The following is a 22,090-nucleotide window of genomic DNA, read 5'->3' as shown; positions in this document are numbered from 1 at the left end:
CATTTTGGACATGTTTCATTATTGATATGTTTTAATTGAAAAAGGACCATTGTTTCGCCTTTAAGTATTCTGTGATTATAGAAACATAGAAAAGAGGTGCAACAGTCGGCCATTCGGCCCTTTAAGCCAGCACTGCCATTCAATATGATCAAGGCTGATCATCCAAAATCAGTACCTCGTTCCTGCTTTCTCCCCATATCCCTTGATTCTGTTAGACCTAAGAGCTACAGTATATCTAACTCTATCTTGAAAACATCCAGTGAATTGGCCTTCTGTGGCAGAGAATTCCACAGATTTACAACTCTCTGGGTGAAAAAGTTTTTCCTCATCTCAGTCCTAAATGGCCTACCCCTTATTCTTAAACTGTGACCTCTGGTTCTGGGCTCCACCAACATGGGGAACATTTCTCCTGCACCTAGCCTGTCCAATCCCTTAAGAATTGTATATGGTTTTTTTATGATGCCCTCTCATCCTTCTAAATTCCAGTGTATATAAGCACAGTTGATCCATATTGTTGCTCATTTAAAATGCAAATTGAATATTTTAAGTGAATAAATCTGTGTGTGTGTGCCTCTGTGTGTGTGTGCCTATGTGTGTGTGTGTGTGTGTCTGTGTCTGTGTCTGTGTCTGTCTGTGTCTGTCTGTGTCTAGAACTTTCCACTTAAATTCTTCACCTGGAATTATCATTTTTTGCTGCAATTCTTCCAAGGACAGCATAAATAGTGCAAAATGCAATTTAAAGAGAAAGTTATGTTAAGTGTAATTCCAGTTTCATGGATGCTTTAATTGTGCCCTCGAAGCATCACTGGAATAAAGTCTCATCCACAGAAATAGCCCTATCCCTGGGATGTATTTTTACGAGTCTCTGTTAATTCTGCTAATTTGCAAGACTTTGAGATGGCTTTAAAATTTATGATGTGAATGATACAAAAAATACTGTTTAACAGAGAGGACAGAGGCTTTGATCACAGGAAAATATTGATGGTCTGATGAGATGAACAGGACTAGGCCAAATCAAACATAATACAGAGAAGTCAGTGGTAATGCATTTAGGAAGATGCAGCAAGCCAAGGGAAAACAGAATAAACAGGAGGAATAAAGGGACCTCAGTGTGCAGATGTGTAGATCTTTAAAGGGAACAGACCAAGTCAACAATGTGGTTCTAAAGGCATGCAGGTGGCTATGTTATTAGCTGAAGTAAGCAATATAAGAGTGGGAATATTATGTTAAAAGCCAATCCTAGCTCACCCTGGATCTCATAGAAACATAGAAACATAGAAAGTAGGTGCGAGAGTAGACCATCAGGTCCGTCGAGCCCGCACCGCCATTCGCTCATGGCTGAACACTAAACAGACACACTTACCCACAAACAGTAGACACAAGACACAGAACACAAGACACTACCCTCCCCTTTATACCGCTATCACCCCTCTCCACCCCAAGAACCTCGTGATCTCCTGGGGGAGGCAAAAAACCGGATAAAAACCCAGGTCCAATTCAGGAAAAAAATCCGGGAAATTCCTCTCCGACCCCAATCCAGGCGATCGACACTTGTCCAGGAGATCACTCAGGTCTTACTATACTAACCATACCTAGGTCCATATCCCTGCCCTCTCCCCGTAGCCCCTTATCCCCTTGGCAGCTAAAAAACCATCTATTTTAGTCTTAAATATATTTAACGTTTCTGCTTCCACTGCTCCCTGGGGCAGTGAATTCCATAAATTAACCACCCTCTGGGTGAAGAAGTTCTTCCTCATCTCAGTTTTAAAAGAGCCCCCCCTTATTCTGCAACTATGTCCCCTAGTTCTAGTTTCCCCGATCATTGGGAACATCCTCGGTGCATCCACCCGATCAAGGCCCCTCACGATCTTATATGTTTCAATGAGATCGCCTCTCATTCTTCTAAACTCCAAAGAGTAGAGTTCCAGCCTACTTAACCTTTCCTCATATGTCAATCCCCTCATTGCAGGAATTAATCTTGTAAACCTTCGCTGCACTGCCTCCATGGCTAGTACATCCTTTCTTAAGTATGGACCCCAGAACTGTACACAGTATTCCAAATGTGGTCTCACTAATACTGTGTACAGCTGCAGCAAGACCTCCGTGTTTTTATACTCAATCCCCCTAGCAATAAAGGCCAAAACTCCATTGGCCTTCCTGATTGCTTGCTGCACCTGCATACTAACTTTTAGTGATTCATGTACTAATACCCCTAGATCCCTTTGCGTTGCATTACAACGCAGCTCCTCCTCATTTAGAAAATAACTTGCCCTATCATTTTTTTCCCAAAGTGAATGACTTCACATTTATTAGTATTAAATTTCATCTGCCAAGTTGTTGCCCACTCACCTAGCTTATCTATATCCTTTTGCAGACTCTTCCTATCCTCCTCATCCCCTACTTTTCCTCCCATTTTTGTATCGTCCGCAAATTTTGATATATTACACTTGGTTCCCTCCTCCAAATCATTTATATAAATTGTGAACAACTGAGGTCCCAGCACCGACCCTTGTGGAACCCCGCTAGTTACCGGTTGCCATCATGTGTTCTAATTTTCTGTACTAGCTTACCATGAGGAACTTTATCAACACCTTGCTGAACCAGTGGCCACGGTTTAAGAATAAGAGGCAAGCCATTTCGAATGGAGATGAGGAAACACTTTTTCACACAGTTGTGAGTCTGTGGAATTCTCTGCCTCAGGGGCGGTGAAGGCTGGTTCTCTGGATACTTTTAAGAGAGAGCTAGATAAGGCTCTTGGGATCGTGGAGTCAGGGGATGTGGGGAGAAGGCAGGAACGGGGTACTGATTGTAGATGATCAGCCATGATCACATTGAATGGCGGTGCTGGCTTGAAGGGCCGAATGGCCTACTCCTGCAAGTATTGTTTATTGTCTATTGTCCATAGAGACATCCAATGCCTTATCCTTGTCAATCCTCAACCATCTCTTCAAAAACAATCAAACTCGTATTTACGATGCTCAAAGCCGTACTGACTATCCCTAATCAGAGCTTGCCTTTCCAAATGCAAATAAATCTCGTCCCCTGGAATCCCTTTCATGACTTTTTGCACCACTGATGTAGTACCCTTGTAATACCCTTGTTTATCCCTACTGACCTTCTTACATAAATGCACAGCATTAACTAGCCTCCAGTACCTCGTCTATGGCTAACAAAGATACAATAATCTCTGCCACAGACCAGCAATGTTCTCTCTTGTTTTCTATAACATTTGAAGGGGCACCTCGTCAAGCCCCAGAGATTTATCCCTCTTTATACAGTTCAAAACCTCCAATTTTATAATACTCAATGATATCACTGTTCCCTCTCCTGAACTCACTAGCTTTCTCGTCTTCCACGGTAAGTAGACGAGAGTATTTATTTAAAACCCATCATTTCCTGTGGTTTTAGCACACAGAGTAGGTGGATCTGCACTCTCCCAAGTTGCACTTTTATTCATAATAGTCAAAGTCAAAGTAAACTATCCCTCTTGTGCGGAACACTTGCCTGAGAGTGTGGTTCAAGCTGGGTCACTGGCAGCATTTAAGAAGAGTCAAGATGTATACTTGAATTGCTTCTGCATAAAACCCGATGGACCAAATGATGGGTAATGGTATTAATACGGAAGGATGCCCACTGCTGAACAAGGCCAAGTTGAACCAAGTGGCCCGTGTCTATGCAGTATAATTCTATGATTTGACTGGCACTTTTACTTAGATGCTGATATTTGTGATATTTTATTTGTACTTGTCTTAATTAGGAACAAAATTAAATTGCCACTCCAAAAATTTTTGACTATCAATATTTTAAGGCAAATCTAAATGCTGCCTGATTAGCATTGGTTCAGGCCAGATTTGCATTCAGCAATATGCAAATAAATTTTGAGCAGAACACATACATATTGCCATGGAGTCGGAGAATGCAACAAGGCAAAACCCCCAGGAGGACGTTGGCAAGTAGATTATACCAAGCAAATAAAAGTGATGAGCTGCTCATGTGTTGGGAAAGCTACTTAACAACCTCCACTTTATTACACTCCAATAGGTTTGCAACTGCATTGACAAGCAGCTCTGAAGCTGGAGTAATTTTCATTTGATCATCAGTTTAATCTTTTGCTCAATAGAAGCCAGAACACATGCAAAAACCCACACATGGCAATTCCTCCCATTAAACATGGTGAGTTATGTTTATAAAAGTAATGATTATGAATTTTCAACACACAAGGTGAATAGAAAGGTGAAAGAAATGTGGCTGAGTCTATCAAATCCAGCATTGTCTTTGATTAGCTGAATTCATTCATCACATTGTGAAGGTGTGTAGGAAAATAAAACAAATGTATGTACTCATTGCACAGAGATGATTCAAGCTGAACACTGTAAATTCCCATCCTATTCCTGTTTTTACAATGCATGTAAATGAATGTCATAAGCATACACGTGTGGTGCCATTACAGTATTGAATATCACAGTGAAGCACATTCTCACCATACTCTGTATTGCTTTGTTTCTACCTGTGTTACATACAGAGTAAGGGGATGATCATCAGCCTTATTCTGTACCTGCATGTTCACTTATAGTGCATGATGTAATTGGACCACCAGTTCCTAATGTATTACACATGTTGCAGTTGCATTCTGTTTGTGTTTTTCCCCCCCATTCTTGCTAACCTCATAATGTACTCCATCTATCAAGTTCTTTCCCACTTACTTTACCTGCCCTTTGCAGATTCTGTGGTCTCCTCACATTGTACTAATCGATCTATTTTTCATACCCACAGATTGCGGTGTCTGCATGCTATAATGAGCTACAAAGCAAAGGCGGGCAGTATCTCGGCAACAATGTGTCCCTCCCCGATGAATTCAATGCATTTTATGCCTGCTTTGAACAGAAGGTCATAGGAGGAACGTCACTCATTCCACCAGTCTTAGATGTGCCTATCCAAACGGTTATCGTGGCAGATCGGCCTTCATGAGAGAAAATCCATCTGCTTCCAAAATTAAATCCAATGGTTTCAATAGATGAATTACAGAGAAGCAGTGCACTGCATTGCACGTACTGCAGTATGGCTGTCCAGTGATAAATAGAATAGAATAGAATCTTTAATTGCCACGCAACCAGGGTTGGTGGTATTTGGGTTCGGTACATTATGGTACACTGCTTTTGTTACATACCACTAATAACACAGATCACCGTAATAAAGTGCATCCATACCACATCACAAATCACAAATCTCACCAACAATACATAGTGCAAAAGAACAAACAAAGACCATAGACAAGACACTGTATACATCAAAAGTCATATTATTGTCTGATTATTGGACGGAATTGAGAGTTCTTATTGCTGAGGGGAAGAAACTATTTTTAAAGCGGGTGGTTTTAGTAGCAAGTGACCTGAGGCGCCTCCCCGAAGGGAGAGACTGAAAAGGGTGATTTGCTGGATGGGAGTGGTCCGAGATGATCTTTTTTGCCCGTTTTGAGGTACGTTGGAGATAACTGGAATGGATTGAGGGGAGGGGGGAGTTGATGATCCTGGAGGCCTTGGAGACAATGCGTTGTATTCTGTGTAGTGAGTGACTATCGGTGTTACCGTACCAGACTGTGATTGAGGAGGTGATGATGCTTTCAATGATTGATTGATAGAAACGGACCAGGAGGTGTTTATCGACTCTGAACTTTTTGAGCTGTCTGAGGAAATATAGGCGTTGTTGACCTTTCTTGATGACGTGGTCTGCATTGATGTGCCATTTTAGATTATTGGAGATATAGGTGCCTAGAAACTTAAATGAGTTCGTGGAGGTTATGGGGTGAGAGTTGACATGGACCGGGGGTTTGTGGTTTTGATTGCGTCTGAAATCTATGATGATTTCTAAGGTTTTTGAAGTATTAAGCTGGAGGTTGTTGTCTGCGCACCATTTGACTGCGCTATCGACTGTTAGATGGTATTGTGATTCTTTGTTGTCTGAGATAAGGCCAATTATTGTTGTGTCGTCTGCATATTTAAAATTTTTAACTGAGCTGCATTGGGATGTGAGGTTGTTGGTGTAAAGTGAGAAGAGCTGGGGTGACAGAACGCACCCTTGGGGGACTCCTATGTTGAGAGTCAAAGGGCTGGAGAGTTTTTCACCCACCTTGACTCTTTGCTGTCTGTTTGTTAGAAAGTGTAGAATCCAATGGCACATGGCTGGGTGGATGCTCATGTCCAACATTTTATTGTAGAGTTTAATCGGGTGTATAGTATTAAAGGCCGAGTTAAAATCTATAAACAGGATGCGTGCATAAGTGTTCGGTGATTCCAGATGATGAAGGGAATAGTGAAGAGCTAAGTTGATAGCATCCTCAACAGACCGTTTGGCCCTATATGCAAATTGGAAAGGGTCCATGATGGGGGCAGTGTGGGTTTTCAGATGGGTGAGGACTATGTGCTCAAAGGCCTTCATGGCGACTGATGTTAATGCCACAGGTCTATAATCGTTCAGGCAGCTCACCTTGGAGGACTTGGGCACAGGGATGATAATGGATGATTTAAAACACTGCGGGACTCTACATCGGCTGAGGGAGGTGTTAAAGATGGAGGTGAACACAGGGGCCAGCTGAGCTGCACAGTGGTTGAGAGCAGCGGGGCTGAGGTTGTCCGGCCCTGCCGCTTTTCTTTTATTAAGATTTTTGAAGGCCGCCCTAACCACCTCCTCAGAGATGGTGAATGGTGCTGAGTTAGGTGGGGGGGGGAGGCATGGATGGCGGGGTGGCATTGTCAAAGCGTGCATAAAAAGTGTTCAGTTTTTCCGGTAAATCCGGATCCTCGTCTGGGATGGGAACAGGACGTTTTTTGTAGTCCGTCATCTTCTGTAGATATTTCCAGACTTCTCTTGAATTGTGGGTTTTGAGTTGTTGTTCCAATTTGTTTGAATAAGCTAATTTTGCTTTCCGAATTGCAGACCTGAGTTCATATTTTGCTGATTTATACTGAACCTTGTTACCGTTGGTGTAGGCTGCATTTTTCTTTTTACGAAGAAGTTGTATGTGCTTGTTGAACCAGGGTTTACCATTGCTGGGTATTGTGATAGTTTTGTAGGGGACGCACAGTTCTTCACAGAAGCGGACGTATGACGTCACCACGTCAGTGTACACGTCGATGTTGTTGCCGGATACGTCGAGGAAGAGGTCCCAGTCAGTACATTCAAAACATCCCCTTAACGTTTCGATGACATCCTCTGACCAGGACTTAACGGTTATTGTTTTGGGCTTGATGGATTTCAGTTTTTGTTTGTATGCGGGGATGAGCAGCAGCATTACATGATCGGATCTACCCAGTGGAGCACGAGGAAAGGCACGGTAAGCGCCAGTGATGTTAGTGTAACAATGATCCAATGAATTGTTTTCTCTGCTTGGGCATGTAACTTGCTGAGTGTAGTTAGGAAGTTCTTTTGTTAGACAGCTGTGGTTGAAATCGCCCAAGGCTATAATGATGGAGTCCGGATGCGAGCTTTCCATGGAGGAAATGTGATGTGATAAAATATCCATAGCCGTGTTAGCATTAGCATCGGGTGGAACGTAGACGCCAATTAACACAACAGATGAAAATTCTCTTGGTAAATATCTGGGAAGCTATCAGAATTCCTTTAATTTCTCCTTCCATGGTGTGACCTAATTTGTTGAATAACATAAACATGGATTTGTGTAGGAAAGAACTGCAGATGCTGGTTTAAATCGAAGGTAGACACAAAATGCTGGAGTAACTCTGAAGAAGGGTCGCAACCCGAAACATCACCCATTCCTTCTCTCCATTGATGGTGCAGAGATGCTGCCTTTCCAGTTGAGTTACATTAACATGAATTTGGCAAGATTCCATCATCAGAACACCTCCCAACCCTTTGTTTCTCAACAACAGGTGTTTTTAACTGGGAGGATGTGGAGACACAGAATTTATTGCAATGGCTGGCTGCAACTGATATTCAAAACTGACACTAACTTTGTCCTTATAATACCTCTATCAACTTTTGTGAATAGATATTCCATGAAAGGAATTCATCAATGAAGTAGCAACAAAGATTCTGCAGAAAATATGAAAATTGAAAGTAACAATCTGGAAAATTGTGGCAGCACAGTGGCGCAGCGGTAGAGTTGCTGCCTTATGGGCCTGTCCCACTTAGGCAACTTTTTAGTTGACTACAGGAGACTATGCAGTCGCCACATGTTCGCGGGTCGTGAGTAGTTCCCGCATTCTCGGAACTGGTCGCGGCTTCATTCTGGTCGCCGCCAATTTTTCAACATGTTGAAAAATTAGTGGCGACCAGAATGAATCCACCATGGAGAGTAGCGAGAATTCACGTGCCGTAGGTGGGTCGCCAGGAGGTCATAGGTTGTCAGAGGCTCTCGTAGGTTGTCGCCGGTGCTGACCAGTGTATTTTATTGGCTGATTGGGAAAAAAACATAAACAGTAGTTTTCAGAACCAAGGTTAACCAACCGATAATGTTAATGTCCGCCGAGCTTCACAGCCGTGTATCTCTGGCTTCTTAAACATAGAAACATAGAAAATAGGTGCAGGAGTAGGCCATTCGGCCCTTCGAGCCTGCACCGCCATTCAATATGATCATGGCTGATCATCCAACTCAGTATCCTGTACCTGCCTTCTCTCCATACCCCCTGATCCCTTTAGCCACAAGGGCCACATCTAACTCCCTCTTAAATATAGCCAATGAACTGGCCTCGACTACTTTCTGTGGCAGAGAATTCCAGAGATTCACCACTCTCTGTGTGAAAGTTGTCTCCATTCCTGCTCCCCATCCCGTCTCCCCCTTCTCCCTTTCCCCCCGCAGTCCCCACCTCTTATAAAGAACTTAAGCGACCCTTCCCGTACTCTGTGCTTTCACCGTCTTAATTACAGCGCCAACCTTCTTGTTCGTCGTGATGTGTGTTTGTATCACATTGGTTTTGCACTGTGTGAATTTTGTTCAGACAGCGCTCCCCCGCTTGCCCTGTCCCCTGCCTGCATAACTGGCTGGTGAAGGAAGCGATGTGTGTGTGTGTGTGTGTGTGTGTGTGTGTGTGTGTGTGTGTGTGTGTGTGTGTGTGTGTGTGTGTGTGTGTGTGTGTGTGTGTGTGTGTGTGTGTGTGTGTGTGTGTGTGTGTGTGTGTGTGTGTGTGTGTGTGTGTGTGTGTGTGTGTGTGTGTGCCGTTCCAGTCACCATTCCAGTCGCCGGTTTTTCAGCTACCTGCTACGACTTGATAGTCGCCTGAAAAGTCGCCTATGTGGGACAGGCCCATTACAGCGCTTGCAGCACTGGAGACCCGGGTTCGATCCCAACTACAGGTGTTGTCTGTACGGAGTTTGTACATTCTCCCCGTGACCTGCGTGGGTTTTCTCCAAGATCTTCGGTTTGCTCCCACACTCCAAAGACGTGCAGGTTTGGAGGTAAATTGGCTTGGTATAAATGTAAATTGTCCCTAGTGTGTGAAGGATGGTGTTAATGAGCGGGGATCATTGGTCGGTGCGGACCCGGTGGGCCAAAGGGCCTGTTTCCACGTGGTATCTCTAAACTAAATTAAACAAGTGTGATTCATGACGGACATATACAGATATAGCTATATAATAGCAAAATGTTGGAGTAACCAGGAAGAAGGGTCCTCACCTGATTATCCATTCTCTCCACAAATGCTGCCTGACCCACTGAGTTATTCCAGCACTTTGTGTTTTGCTCAAGATTCCTGCATCTGCAGTTCCTATATCTCTATAGCAATGTATCATTTGTACATTTTAGCTCTCACATTCATTGCAATAAATCTGTCAATTTACTGTCCAGTATCTGAGAAAATGCCATAGACAACTGGATTACAAATGCTTTCTAGATAAATAAACCAGTCACAGTTAGTTCGTCAGGCTTACATTTGTTATCAGTCCTAGAAGGAATAGTCTCATTTGTGTCTTCAAAAGTGGCCAAAGAGTCATCCAGTGGCGTAAAACAAATATACTTGACATTGCGGGTGAGCAATCAATCCAATCATTCTTGCAATCTCAGAATTTAAACAAATCCAATTTTTTTATTTCTTGACATAGATAGAACAAATAAAATATAAAATACCTGCTCTGGATTGTATTTCACGAGCACACCAGCACCATGGAATTCTTCTAGAACATTCTTCAGCTTCTTTGTGGAGTCTGAATGGAAAGCAATGTTTTCAATATTTAGATTTTTTTCCAAACTAAAATATCTAATTGATTTATCACAGGTCAGAGATGGTGTTTTTTTTTAAATACTTTATGTTCCAAAGTCCTTGGATCCTTCCGCAAGTAAAATTGAAAGAGCAAATTACTCAACCAAAAATAAAACTGCACCAAAGTATGTGAGCACATTTATTGGCATACACATGAGACCCAAAACATTCGTAATAAGACGCAGGCTGCCAGCAAGTGGGCTGACATATATTCATTTCAATACCTGCTGTTATGAAATTGGATATGGAAAACAAGTCTCTTGTTGCATCTCGAATGTTTCCCTCCTGTTCAAGTAAATATATTTTTATAAGCTTTTTATGTCAGGTTGCTTTTTTTTTAAATTACACGATGAATTTAATCTTCCCCAACCAGGAAGGAGAATATCCAGGACTGAAGGGTGCTTCAAATATTTTATTGTGTGTTCTGAAGAGTTTCGACGGAAACTCTTCTTGAGTGGTAACTGCCGCTCTTCTTAAAGATGATTTGAGGGTCAGTCTGAAGAAAATACTATGTATTTTTTTAAGGTTTAGCTTTATTATTGTCGTGTTCTGACAATGACCATAATAATCAAATAGCCATTGTTAATGGAAGGATCCATTGAATTTCATCACTTCCCAACATTTCAATAGTACATACACAACTAAATACAATTATCATAAATTATTGCATTTCAAACAAAACACTCAAACCTATGAATAAAAATAATAAAATCAAAGTAATGGTTCATGAATATTTTTAGGAATGTTAATAATTCAAGTTCATGTTGTACGTTCAAATCGACTTTTTACCAATGGATGTCGTAAGATACCTTTTGAACCATAATATCAGCTAGACTACTGCATGACAATAAAGGATACTTTGACTTTGACTTTGACTTTGCAGATAGCCAAGGTACGTTAAGCGCTTAACAGGGAATTTGGTTCAGGTTTATATATTGTATACCAAGGTACAATGAGAAGCTTTGTTTTGCATGCGATCGAAACAGATGAGATATACCATACATAGATACAATCAGATCAAACTGAAGTACAAAAGATAGAGCATATGGGAAGATATAGTGCAGAATATAGTTCTCAGCATTGTAGCACATTGGTTCCATAGACAAGATCCATTTTTCAGAACCAATGGGGAGAAGACAGACTTTAATGGTATTATCCAAAAGCATACCACCTTATAAAAGTGGCCAATGAAGAACGTCAACTGTCCCAAAGGCAATGGGCCTTTTCTGCTAACACAACACCGCTACTAGCATGAATAAAATGAGAGTTGCTTCCGCAAACAAAGTTTCACAATTTTTACAGATCACATCATTCACATTTCATCTTCATAGAAAAATAGAAACATTGAAACATAGAAAATAGGTGCAGGAGTAGGCCATTCGGCCCTTCGAGCCTGCACCGCCATTCAATATGATCATGACTGATCATCCAACTCAGTATCCTGTACCTGCCTTCTCTCCATACCCACTGATCCCTTTAGCCACAAGGACCACATCTAACGCCCTCTTAAATATAGCCAATGAACTGGCCTCAACTACCTTTTGCGGGAGAGAATTCCAGAGATTCACCACTCTCTGTGTGAAAAAAGTTTTCCTCATCTCGGTCCTAAAAGATTTCCCCCTTATCCTTAAACTGTGACCCCTTGTTCTGGACTTCCCCAACACCGGGAATAATCTTCCTGCATCTAGCCTGTCCAACCCCTTAAGAATTTTGTAAGTTTCTATAAGATCCCCCCTCAATCTTCTAAATTCTAGCGAGTACAAACCGAGTCTATCCAGTCTTTCTTCATATGAAAGTCCTGACATCCCAGGAATCAGTCTGGTGAATCTTCTCTGTACTCCCTCTATGGCAAGAATGTCTTTCCTCAGATTAGGAGACCAAAACTGTACGCAATACTCCAGGTGTGGTCTCACCAAGACCCTGTACAACTGCAGTAGAACCTCCCTGCTCCTATACTCAAATCCTTTTGCTATGAATGCTAACATACCATTCGCCTTCTTCACTGCCTGCTGCACCTGCATGCCTACTTTTAATGACTGGTGTACCATGACACCTAGGTCTCGTTGCATCTCCCCCTTTCCTAATCGGCCACCATTCAGATAATAATCTACTTTCCTGTTTTTGCCACCAAAGTGGATAACCTCACATTTATCCACATTATACTGCATCTGCCATGCATTTGCCCACTCACCCAGCCTATCCAAGTCACCTTGCAGCCTCCTCACAGCTAGCACTGCCCCCCAGCTTCGTGTCATCCGCAAACTTGGAGATGTTGCATTGAATTCCCTCGTCCAAATCATTAATATATTGTAAATAGCTGGGGTCCCAGAAATGAGGCTTGCGGTACCCCACTAGTCACTGCCTGCCATTGTGAAAAGGACCCGTTTACTCCTACTCTTTGTTTCCTGTCTGCCAGCCAGTTCTCTATCCACATCAATACTGAACCCCCAATACCGTGTGCTTTAAGTTTGTATACTAATCTCTTATGTGGGACCTTGTCGATAGCCTTCTGAAAGTCCAGATATAACACATCCACTGGTTCTCCCTTATCCACTCTACTAGTTACATCCTCGAAAAATTCTATAAGATTTGTCAGACATGATTTACCCTTCATAAATCCATGCTGACTTTGTCCAATGATTTCACCACTTTCCAAATGTGCTGCTATCCCATCTTTAATAACTGATTCTAGCAGTTTCCCCACTACCGACGTTAGACTAACTGGTCTGTAATTCCCCGTTTTCTCTCTCCCTTTTTAAAAAGTGGTGTTACATTAGCTGCCCTCCAATCCTCAGGAACTACTCCAGAATCCAAAGAGTTTTGAAAAATTATCACTAATGCATCCACTATTTCTGGGGCTACTTCCTTAAGTACTCTGGGATGCAGCCTATCTGGCCCTGGGGATTTATCGTCCTTTAATGCATTCAATTTACCTAACACCACTTCCCGGCTAACCTGGATTTCACTCAGCTCCTCCATCTCATTTGACCCCCGATCCCCTGCTATTTCCGGCAGATTATTTATGTCTTCCTTAGTGAAGACAAAACCAAAGCAGTTATTCAATTGGTCTGCCATGTCCTTGTTCCCCATGATCAATTCACCCGTTTCTGACTGCAAGGGACCTACATTTGTTTTAACTAATCTTTTTCTCTTCACATATCTATAAAAGCTTTTGCAGTCAGTTTTTATGTTCCCTGCCAGTTTTATTTCATAATCTATTTTCCCTTTCCTAATTAAGCCCTTTGTCCCCCTCTCTGAATTTCTTCCAGTCCTCTAGTAGGCTGCTTTTTCTGGCTAATTTGTACGCTTCATCTTTTGTTTTGATACTATCCCTGATTTCCCTTGTTATCCACGGATGCACTACCTTCCCTGATTTATTGTTTTGCCAAACTGGGATGAACAATTGTTGTAGTTCATCCATGCAGTCTTTAAATACCTTCCATTGCATATCCACCGTCAACCCATTAAGAATCAATCGCCAGTCTATCTTGGCCAATTCACGTCTCATACCCTCAAAGTTACCTTTCTTTAAGTTCAGGACCCTTGTTTCTGAATTAACGATGTCACTCTCCATCCTAATGAAGAACTCACCCATATTATGGTCACTCTTGCCCAAGGGGCCACGCACAACAAGACTGCTAACTAACCCTTCCTCATTACTCAATACCCAGTCTAGAATAGCCTGCTCTCTCGTTGGTTCCTCTACATGTTGGTTTAGAAAACTATCCCGCATACATTCCAAGAAATCCTCTTCCTCAGCACCCCTGCCAATTTGATTCACCCAATCTATATGTAGATTGAAGTCACCCATTATAACTGTTTTACCTTTATTGCACGCTTTTCTAATTTCCTGTTTGATGCCATCCCCAACTCCACTACTACTGTTAGGTGGCCTGTACACAACTCCCACTAGCGTTTTCTGCCCCTTAGTGTTGCACAGCTCTACCCATATCGATTCCACATCCTCAAAGCTAATGTCCTTCCTTTCTATTGCGTTAATCTGCTCTCTAACCAGCAACGCTACCCCACCTCCTTTCCCTTTCTGTCTATCCCTCCTGAATATTGAATATCCCTGGATGTTCAGCTCCCAGCCTTGGTCACCCTGGAGCCATGTCTCCGTGATCCCAACTATATCATAGTCATTAATAGCTATCTGCATATTCAACTCATCCACCTTATTACGAATGCTCCTTGCATTGAGACACAAAGCCTTCAGGCTTGATTTTACAACACTCTTACCCCTTATACTATTATGCTGAAAAGTGGCCCTTTTTGATTTTTGCCCTGGATTTGCCGGCCTTCCACTTTTACTTTTCACCTTGCTACCTATTGCTTCTACCCTCATTTTACACCCCTCTGTCTCTACGCTCACATATTTAAGAAACCCTTTCCCTTTAACTCCATCCTCCACTATCCCATCCGACACCCCACCCCCCTTATTCAGGTTTAACAGATTAGAAACTGCAAAACATGGGACAGCTTCTATAATCATTAGCTATGGTTTATTAGATTATTGAAATCCTTTACAATTCTGCTCTGAGGGAGAAAAATATTTTTTGGTCTTTACAGTTAAAAAGGTCATAGATCCTAAAAGCTGATTTAAGACCTACCTACAAATATTGTCTGATGTGAATACATGTTTCCAGCTTTTTGTGCTCATTGGAGATGCAGTATATTTGCAGTTGTATGTTTGCGGAATAGTGAACTTAGATGGCAAAATAAAAGTGAGTGTAACAGAGATAAGAACCCCAATAAACATTTATGCACAGTATTTTAGTCAACATCATAATAAAATAAGCTTCAACTACTTCATAGATGCTCATCTTTGTGCTAATTTGCAATTATATGTACCATGGGCCAACTGTACCAGCCTTTTTCAAAATTTCAAACTGTTTTTATTTTATTTTCTTCTTCGGAGCCAATGATTAATTCCTCAGAAATTGATTTTGTCAGATGTAATTATCTAACTCGTCAACTTAAAACACAGTAATATTGTTTTCAACAAATGTTTCTGTGATTAAATTAAATTCTACCCAGAAAAAAAAATGCATTTGGATTTAACAAGACATAACATTAACTGTGCAAAATTCTATTGGCAATGTGAACAAACTTGTATAAAATGGCTTTATAGCTGGATGTGCACAAATGGCATTGTTGAGATGAGGAAGAACCTGGAAGAGGGACAAGCAGCCTACTCTTCTGATGATTATTCAGATCACATGTTACGATACGATAGAACTATATTTATCCCAGGAGGAAAATTGGTCTGCCAACAGTCATAAAACACAACAAGATACATGAAACATGACATTAAAGTGACGTGTTGAAAGTCCAAGTTTGCGGATGTGCAAAGATTGGGGGGGGGGGGGGGGAGAGGGGCGTCAGTCTACCCCACGACAGAGTTGTACAGTTTGATAGCCACAGGGAAAAAGGATCTCCTGTGGCGTTCTGTGCTGCATCTTGGTGGAACCAGTCTGCTGCTGAAGGTACTTCTCAGGTTGACCAGTGTGTCATGGAGATGGTGAGCTGTATTGTCCAGGATGCTCTGGAGTTTGAGGAGCATCCTCCCCTCCAAGACAACCTCCCATGAATCCAACTCCACCCCTAGGAGAGAGCCAGCCTTCCTGATGAGCTTGTTGATCCTGTTGGCGTTGCGGCCTTCGCCCTTCTGGCCCAGCACACGACAGCGAAGAAAATGGCACTGGCTACCACCGATTGATAGAACATCTGCAGCATCTTACTGCAGACCTCTGAAAGTACAGTCGGTAATGTCCCTTTTTACACAGTGCCTCAATGTTCTTGGACCAGTCCAGTTTACTATCCAGGTACTTGTACTCCTTGACTCCTGATAACAAAGATAGACCACAGGAGAGAGGAACAGGGCAGTTAGTGATCTGCCAAAAATACAGATGGGTTCACCAGAGCAGTGGGTTCGCTAAACATTATACATGTTACTCCCTTTATTATGTATTTGTACACTCAAGCTCGATTGTAATCACATATGAAGGTGATCAAGAGCAGCATCTTCAGTCAGAGGCTGATTGCACCAATGTGCAAAACTGAGAGACATAGGAAGTCCTGTTTACCAGCTGCTATAAGGTTATATAATGCGCATAAATAACTGCACTTTTTTAAAATTAATTGTATTTTAACTTGTATTTTAACTTGTATTTTAACTTGTATTTTAACTTGTTAAGTATGGAAGCCATTTGAGGAAATGTGTGGTGTTATGTCTGTCTTGAAGCTGTCGTGGCACTGTAATTTCCTGTAAAGGATTATTAAAGGTATAATCAATCAATCAATCAATATTGTCTTTCCGCCGACTGGTTAGCACGCAACCAAAGGTTTTCACTGTACCTTGGTACATGTGACACAAAATTAACTCAGCTCAAACTCATCAGATGTTCCATTGCTTCAACCAAGCTGACCCCATTAATGTCTGCCGCAATAGATTAGCCACGGATATAGCTAATGATATATGGCAGAAGGCAATGCACAAGCAAGCTAGCTTTCGTCTGCCTGGCCCATTCTGTTTCCTATTAGCGATAAACAGTTTAAAGTAAGAAGAACAGTCTCAATGAACTTTGTGCTCAAGAAATGGACCAGCAACATAGACAACTGGGACTAGCACAGGCAGGCAGATTGGTCAGCTATGACTCCATAACTCTTGACTTCACAGCTCATCCAAATGACTGCAGACTGTGAGAATCCAATTTGACTCCCGGCGAATCAAGTAAGAAGGATTCAGACAGGAAAGTGGTGGTTCACAATTCACTTATTGATATGGGCACAGACATGACTGGCACAACACCTACTCCTACTTGCATCTCTCATGTTAATCCTTATTCACCATGAATGCTATGTTTCTGCTATTGCAGTTTATCTTCTGAACACCAGATGGAGCAATGGACAAATGGCCATTTTCTGAAAAGATAACACGACAATCCTCCAATTCAAGAGTGTTTGTTTGTCATAGGCACTGGATATGAACTGGAACAACGTTCTTACTTCCTGCAGCTTTGCAGGCAGAATTTCATGGAACAACAATAACAATAAATAAAAATTATGAGAGGCATTGACAGAGTCGAGTTAGAATCTTTTCCTAGGATGGAAATATCAAATTCTAGAGGGCACAGCGTTAAGGTGAAAGGGGCTTGGTTTAAAGGAGATTTGCATGGGGCAACACTTTTTTTGCGTGCCTAGAACACATTGCTGGGCATGGTAATAGATGCAGATACAATAGTGGCATTTTAGGGACTATTAAATAGGGACATTGATATGCAGGGAATGGAGTGATGGCAGATTACAGTTGGTCTTGGCATTATGTTTGGCACAGACATTATGGGCCAAAGGGCTTGTTCTATATTTAATGTTTTATGTACAATGAAATATCAGTTATTCTAATTAAACTGAACCATGATAGCGCAAAAACCAAAATACAGACACAGAGTGGGCTCAGCAAAGGAAAGAGCCAGCCTGATTGTGCATAACTTACTACCATGCATTGTTAGTTACCTCCATGGGGAGACTATTACAGCAGTTATTAATGGGGTCAAAATAAAAGGATCATTTGTCACTGAAAGGCATAAAATATCTTGTGTCCAGACCTTCTCATGTTTCTTCTCTTCCTATATGGACCCCCTCCTTCCTTGTTTCCCTCAATACTGGTGCAATTTGTAACTCATGAGAGGAGTGAAATTTCCCCATTAATAAACAATATCCACGATTTCCACGCTGGGAGCCTCAACGGAATGAAGTGCCTCCAATTTCCAAACTTCAAAACATTTTCCGGTCATTGCTCTTTTTGCAAATAGACAAATATCAATATAGGAAATGATGGGACCAATTAAGGGGTAGATTTCAATGGGATTCCTGCCAACTGCCCACAGTTACCTCTGTGGAAGATCCACAGATGTTTACTGAATGGAATAAAAGACCCCCAAACCATTTTTTATGCTCCTGCTGAAATTGAGACGAACAGTTACGAGAAAAGAATGGCAGTATTTCTAACACCTGTCATTCATTATCTCCATAATACAGAGCTGCTTCTCAATAATAAAAGCAGTACTTAAAGGTTCTGGCTTTTTTTCTGTAAAGAAAAACAATTCTTCTCAAGTTATTGGATTATTGAAGCAAAAATCATCAGTTATCTAAGTGGTGTCAAATCTAAGAGCGTGAGGAATTTATTTGCGTGGGTGAACTGGCAAACTTCTTGCTACAGCTATCAACAATAAATCATGTTTAGCTACACTTTTTACCCCTTTCTCAATTATTTCTTGCAACTTAATATGCAAGGATATCAATTTTCACAATCTTGTTGAAGAAATCAACTAAAAAAAAAACAAGGATGCTCTGCCTACCAAAATAGTAGCAGGGAAAACATTTGAAATATTTCAAAGAGAAAGCAGCTTAGAGTAGAAAATTGAAAATCCCTCTTAATATTCCACTTTTCAATGCTCACTGGCAAAAATATCTTTAAAATTCTTAGTGACTGTAAAATATGCAATGCTCTTTTATCGTGTCTTTATGTTCATAATAAAGTTAGGATTCACAATGTGCAATGGGTAAATTTTTAAATAATTAAAACACATGTATTAAAACAATGTTTACTGATCTTGTGCAGAGTATCAGAACAGCTGTTGCCAACTGCTTACACTTTAATTTGGAATTACAACATCCTTCCGTTAATGTAGAAAATTGAGCATGAACATAGAAAATGGTTACGATTCAACCTTTTTTCAGACAATAGCTGCAATGGTGTTTAGGGAGCTACATTCTGGGTTTGCTTCACTGATCCAGAATACAGCAGCAACAGGAGGGCTATTAATCATCATTACTTTGGTCTTTAAACCAATACCATGGTTTCCTGAGGGTGAGAATTATTGAACTTATTTGAAAACAATATCCAAATCTAATTTTGTGTGTAAACAGAAGTAGCCACAATAATGTAGATTTATTTTATTGTCAGCTTTCATTAGCCCAGAATTTACAAGTAAATAATGGGATTAACCATTCATGCAGTTATTAATGCATGAATAATATGATGAGGTACTCGGAAAGATTGACACAAACCAGCATGTTCAACAATTTGCCAGAATCACTCACATTTCCTAAAGATCAAAGAGATAGACAGTGGTGGCAAATAGGCCCGAGCTATATCGCCATTTTCTTGGTCACATGGAACAGCCTTTATTTCAATCCTCTTCAAGCACACCCCTCCCCCCAATACTTTCTCCACTAGATCGACAACTACAGCAGTGCTGCCTCCTGCACCAATATAGAACCTTCATCGCCTACTTCCACCCAGGCCTCAAAATCACCTGGGCTATCTCTGACACATTATTTTCCTTTTTTCAATCTCTCAAATCTCCATCTGACATTTTTCATGAGCTCACCCACTTCACAGCAACATTGACTATATCTGCTCCCTTCATGCCTCCTATAAGGATGCAATATCGTTTTCCTCAATTTCTCGGTCTTCGCTGCATCTGTTCCCAAGAATAGAACCTCTGCTCTAGAGGTTCTGAAAGGTCCACCTTCTTCCGGAAGCATGGCTTCCCTTCTACCATGGTTGATAGAGCTGTCACCTCCATCTCCCACATGTCGGTTCTCACCCCTCTCCCCAAACAGAACAGCAACAATTTCCTTGGTCCTCACCTTTCGCTCCACCAGTCTCTGCATCCAAAACATCATACTCTGTCATTTCCGCCAGCTCCAATCATCAATCACATCTTCCCCTCTCCCCCATTTACTGCTTTCCTCATGGACATCTCTCTCTATATCCCCGTGGGTCCCACATTCCTTCCCATCTACCACAGCGCATCCCTTGGCATTTTCTCCTCCAACCAAAGGTGGCGTAACAATTATCCCTTCACATTATCCAGTGACCTAAATAGTCCTTTCAGCTCCATCCAAATTACAGTGAATTGTGGACGCAGCACAGACCACCACACAAACCAATCTCCCTTCTATTGACTCCATTTATACCTCACGCTGCCTCGGCAAGGCCAGCAGCATAATCAAGGATGAGTCGCACCCTGGTCACTCCCTCTTCTCCCCTCTCCCATCAGGGACAGTTTCTTTCCAGCTGTTATCAGGCAACTGAATCATTCTACCATGACCAGAGAGCAGTGCTGAACGACTATCTACCTCTTTGGTGACCTTCAGACTCTCCTTGATCGGACTTTGCTGTCTTTACCTTGCACTAAACATTAATCTCTTATCATGTATCTCAATACACTGTCATGACTCGATTGTAATCATGTTTTGTCTTTCTGCTGACTGGATAGCACACAACAAAAGCTTTTCACTGTACCTCGGTACATGTGACAATAAACTAAACTAAACTAAAGATGCGGCAGAGATTCATCCGCACCTCTTCCATTCTGACTGACTGCAATCAGTTCCCACGATATGGTCTCCCCTGCATCGCTAAAATTGAGCATAGACTAGGCACCTGGTTTGTGAAAACCCAACGCTCTGTTTGCGATGACCACCTTGAACTTCCCTGTCATTTTAACTTTCCATCCCACTAACTCACTGATCTGTCTGTCCTCAGCCTTTCCCATTGCTACGGAGAGGCCAAATGCAAATTGGAAGAACAATATCCCATATTCTGCTTGGGAAGTGTACAACCAAATGGTAGAAACATTCAGTTTTCCAATTTCAGGTAACCCATATTGACTGGATTTTCCTCCCACATGCACTCCCCCATGCACCTAATTTTCTTCTCCATTCATTGGGATAATGTCTTCCCTCCATTATCTGGTTCCATCTGGCCACCATTCATTCACCAACTGGTTCCACCTTTTACCTACAACCTCTGTCCAATATCTTTTTGCCATCTGGTTTCATCAATCACCTACTTGTCTTTATCCCACCATCCTCTCCTCATACTGCCATATACTGGGAACTTTTCTGCTTCCATTCAATGGCGATGCAATGTCTTGACCAAAAACTTCAACATACATCTTTCGGCTTCACCGTTGCCGCATGACCCCCTGAGGACTGATAATTTATTTCATTTTGCTGCATTTGTCCTGCTACAGCTGGCTACACTTGTTACAGTTAGGGTTGTATTGAATTATGGGAAGATGCTCCTAATAATAAAAAAAAATTCTGCAAAGCCAGTTCCGTCTAGCCCCGAAAGGCTAAAAATTAAAGCAGTATTTGTTTTTGCTTAAAGATTGAAGACTGTTTTGAGCTTTTTAATAATTAGAAGTATGCATTTTAAAAATAAGAAAAATATTTATCTTTATTTTTCCTCCTGATCCAATCATTATTTTCCTCTAATTATTTCTTAATATGAACTCACCATATGCTCCTTCTAACATTCTTCCTTTACATCAACTAATTAACCTGCACCACTACCATGGGTTAATCATTCTCTCCAGGTCTCCATCCGTTATACCAATCCTTCCCCTTCCCACAGCTCCTCCCCATTTCTCGGTGTCTCAACCCAGTTTTAATCTTAATTTTTCCCAGTTTGATGAAAGATCAATTTAAGATGTTACATTTCTTTCCACAGGTGTTACTTGAAATGCTCAGTATTTCCCATATTTTCCGCTTTTATTTCAGGTTTACATTTCTGTTATCAACTCAGTCCTTCAGCACCATTTTTGCTCCAAATTGAAGGTTGAGCAAATCAATTTAAAAATGAATCACAACAGAATTTATCACTATAACAAATTGTGGGTGCCCAAGTAAACTTGTAATATTAAAACATCTCACCTGCAGTCATGTGAAACAATACTGATGTACTTTCTAATTTTCACTTAGTTTTACACATCTTTTAAATTATGAAATATGTTTCCTTATTATAATGAGCACCGAGAGCTTGGTCTCATGACTGAACAAATGGATAGTAATTCTGTTTTTCC

General features: G+C 41.4%; 1 protein-coding gene across 1 annotated transcript in view; it reads right to left on the bottom strand.

Moving 5' to 3' along the window:
- dgkb (diacylglycerol kinase beta) overlaps window positions 1–22,090 on the bottom strand; it is a 568,450-nt gene that overhangs the window by 479,145 nt on the left and 67,215 nt on the right. The window contains exon 2 of the mRNA XM_033045582.1: window positions 10,079–10,155. Within this exon, the coding sequence (XP_032901473.1) occupies window positions 10,079–10,155 (77 nt within the window). The remainder of the gene's footprint in view (window positions 1–10,078; window positions 10,156–22,090) is intronic.

Source organism: Amblyraja radiata, chromosome 2 (assembly GCF_010909765.2).
Source record: "Amblyraja radiata isolate CabotCenter1 chromosome 2, sAmbRad1.1.pri, whole genome shotgun sequence".
Lineage (NCBI taxonomy): Eukaryota > Metazoa > Chordata > Chondrichthyes > Rajiformes > Rajidae > Amblyraja > Amblyraja radiata.
This window is presented reverse-complemented; position numbering and strand designations above follow the sequence as displayed.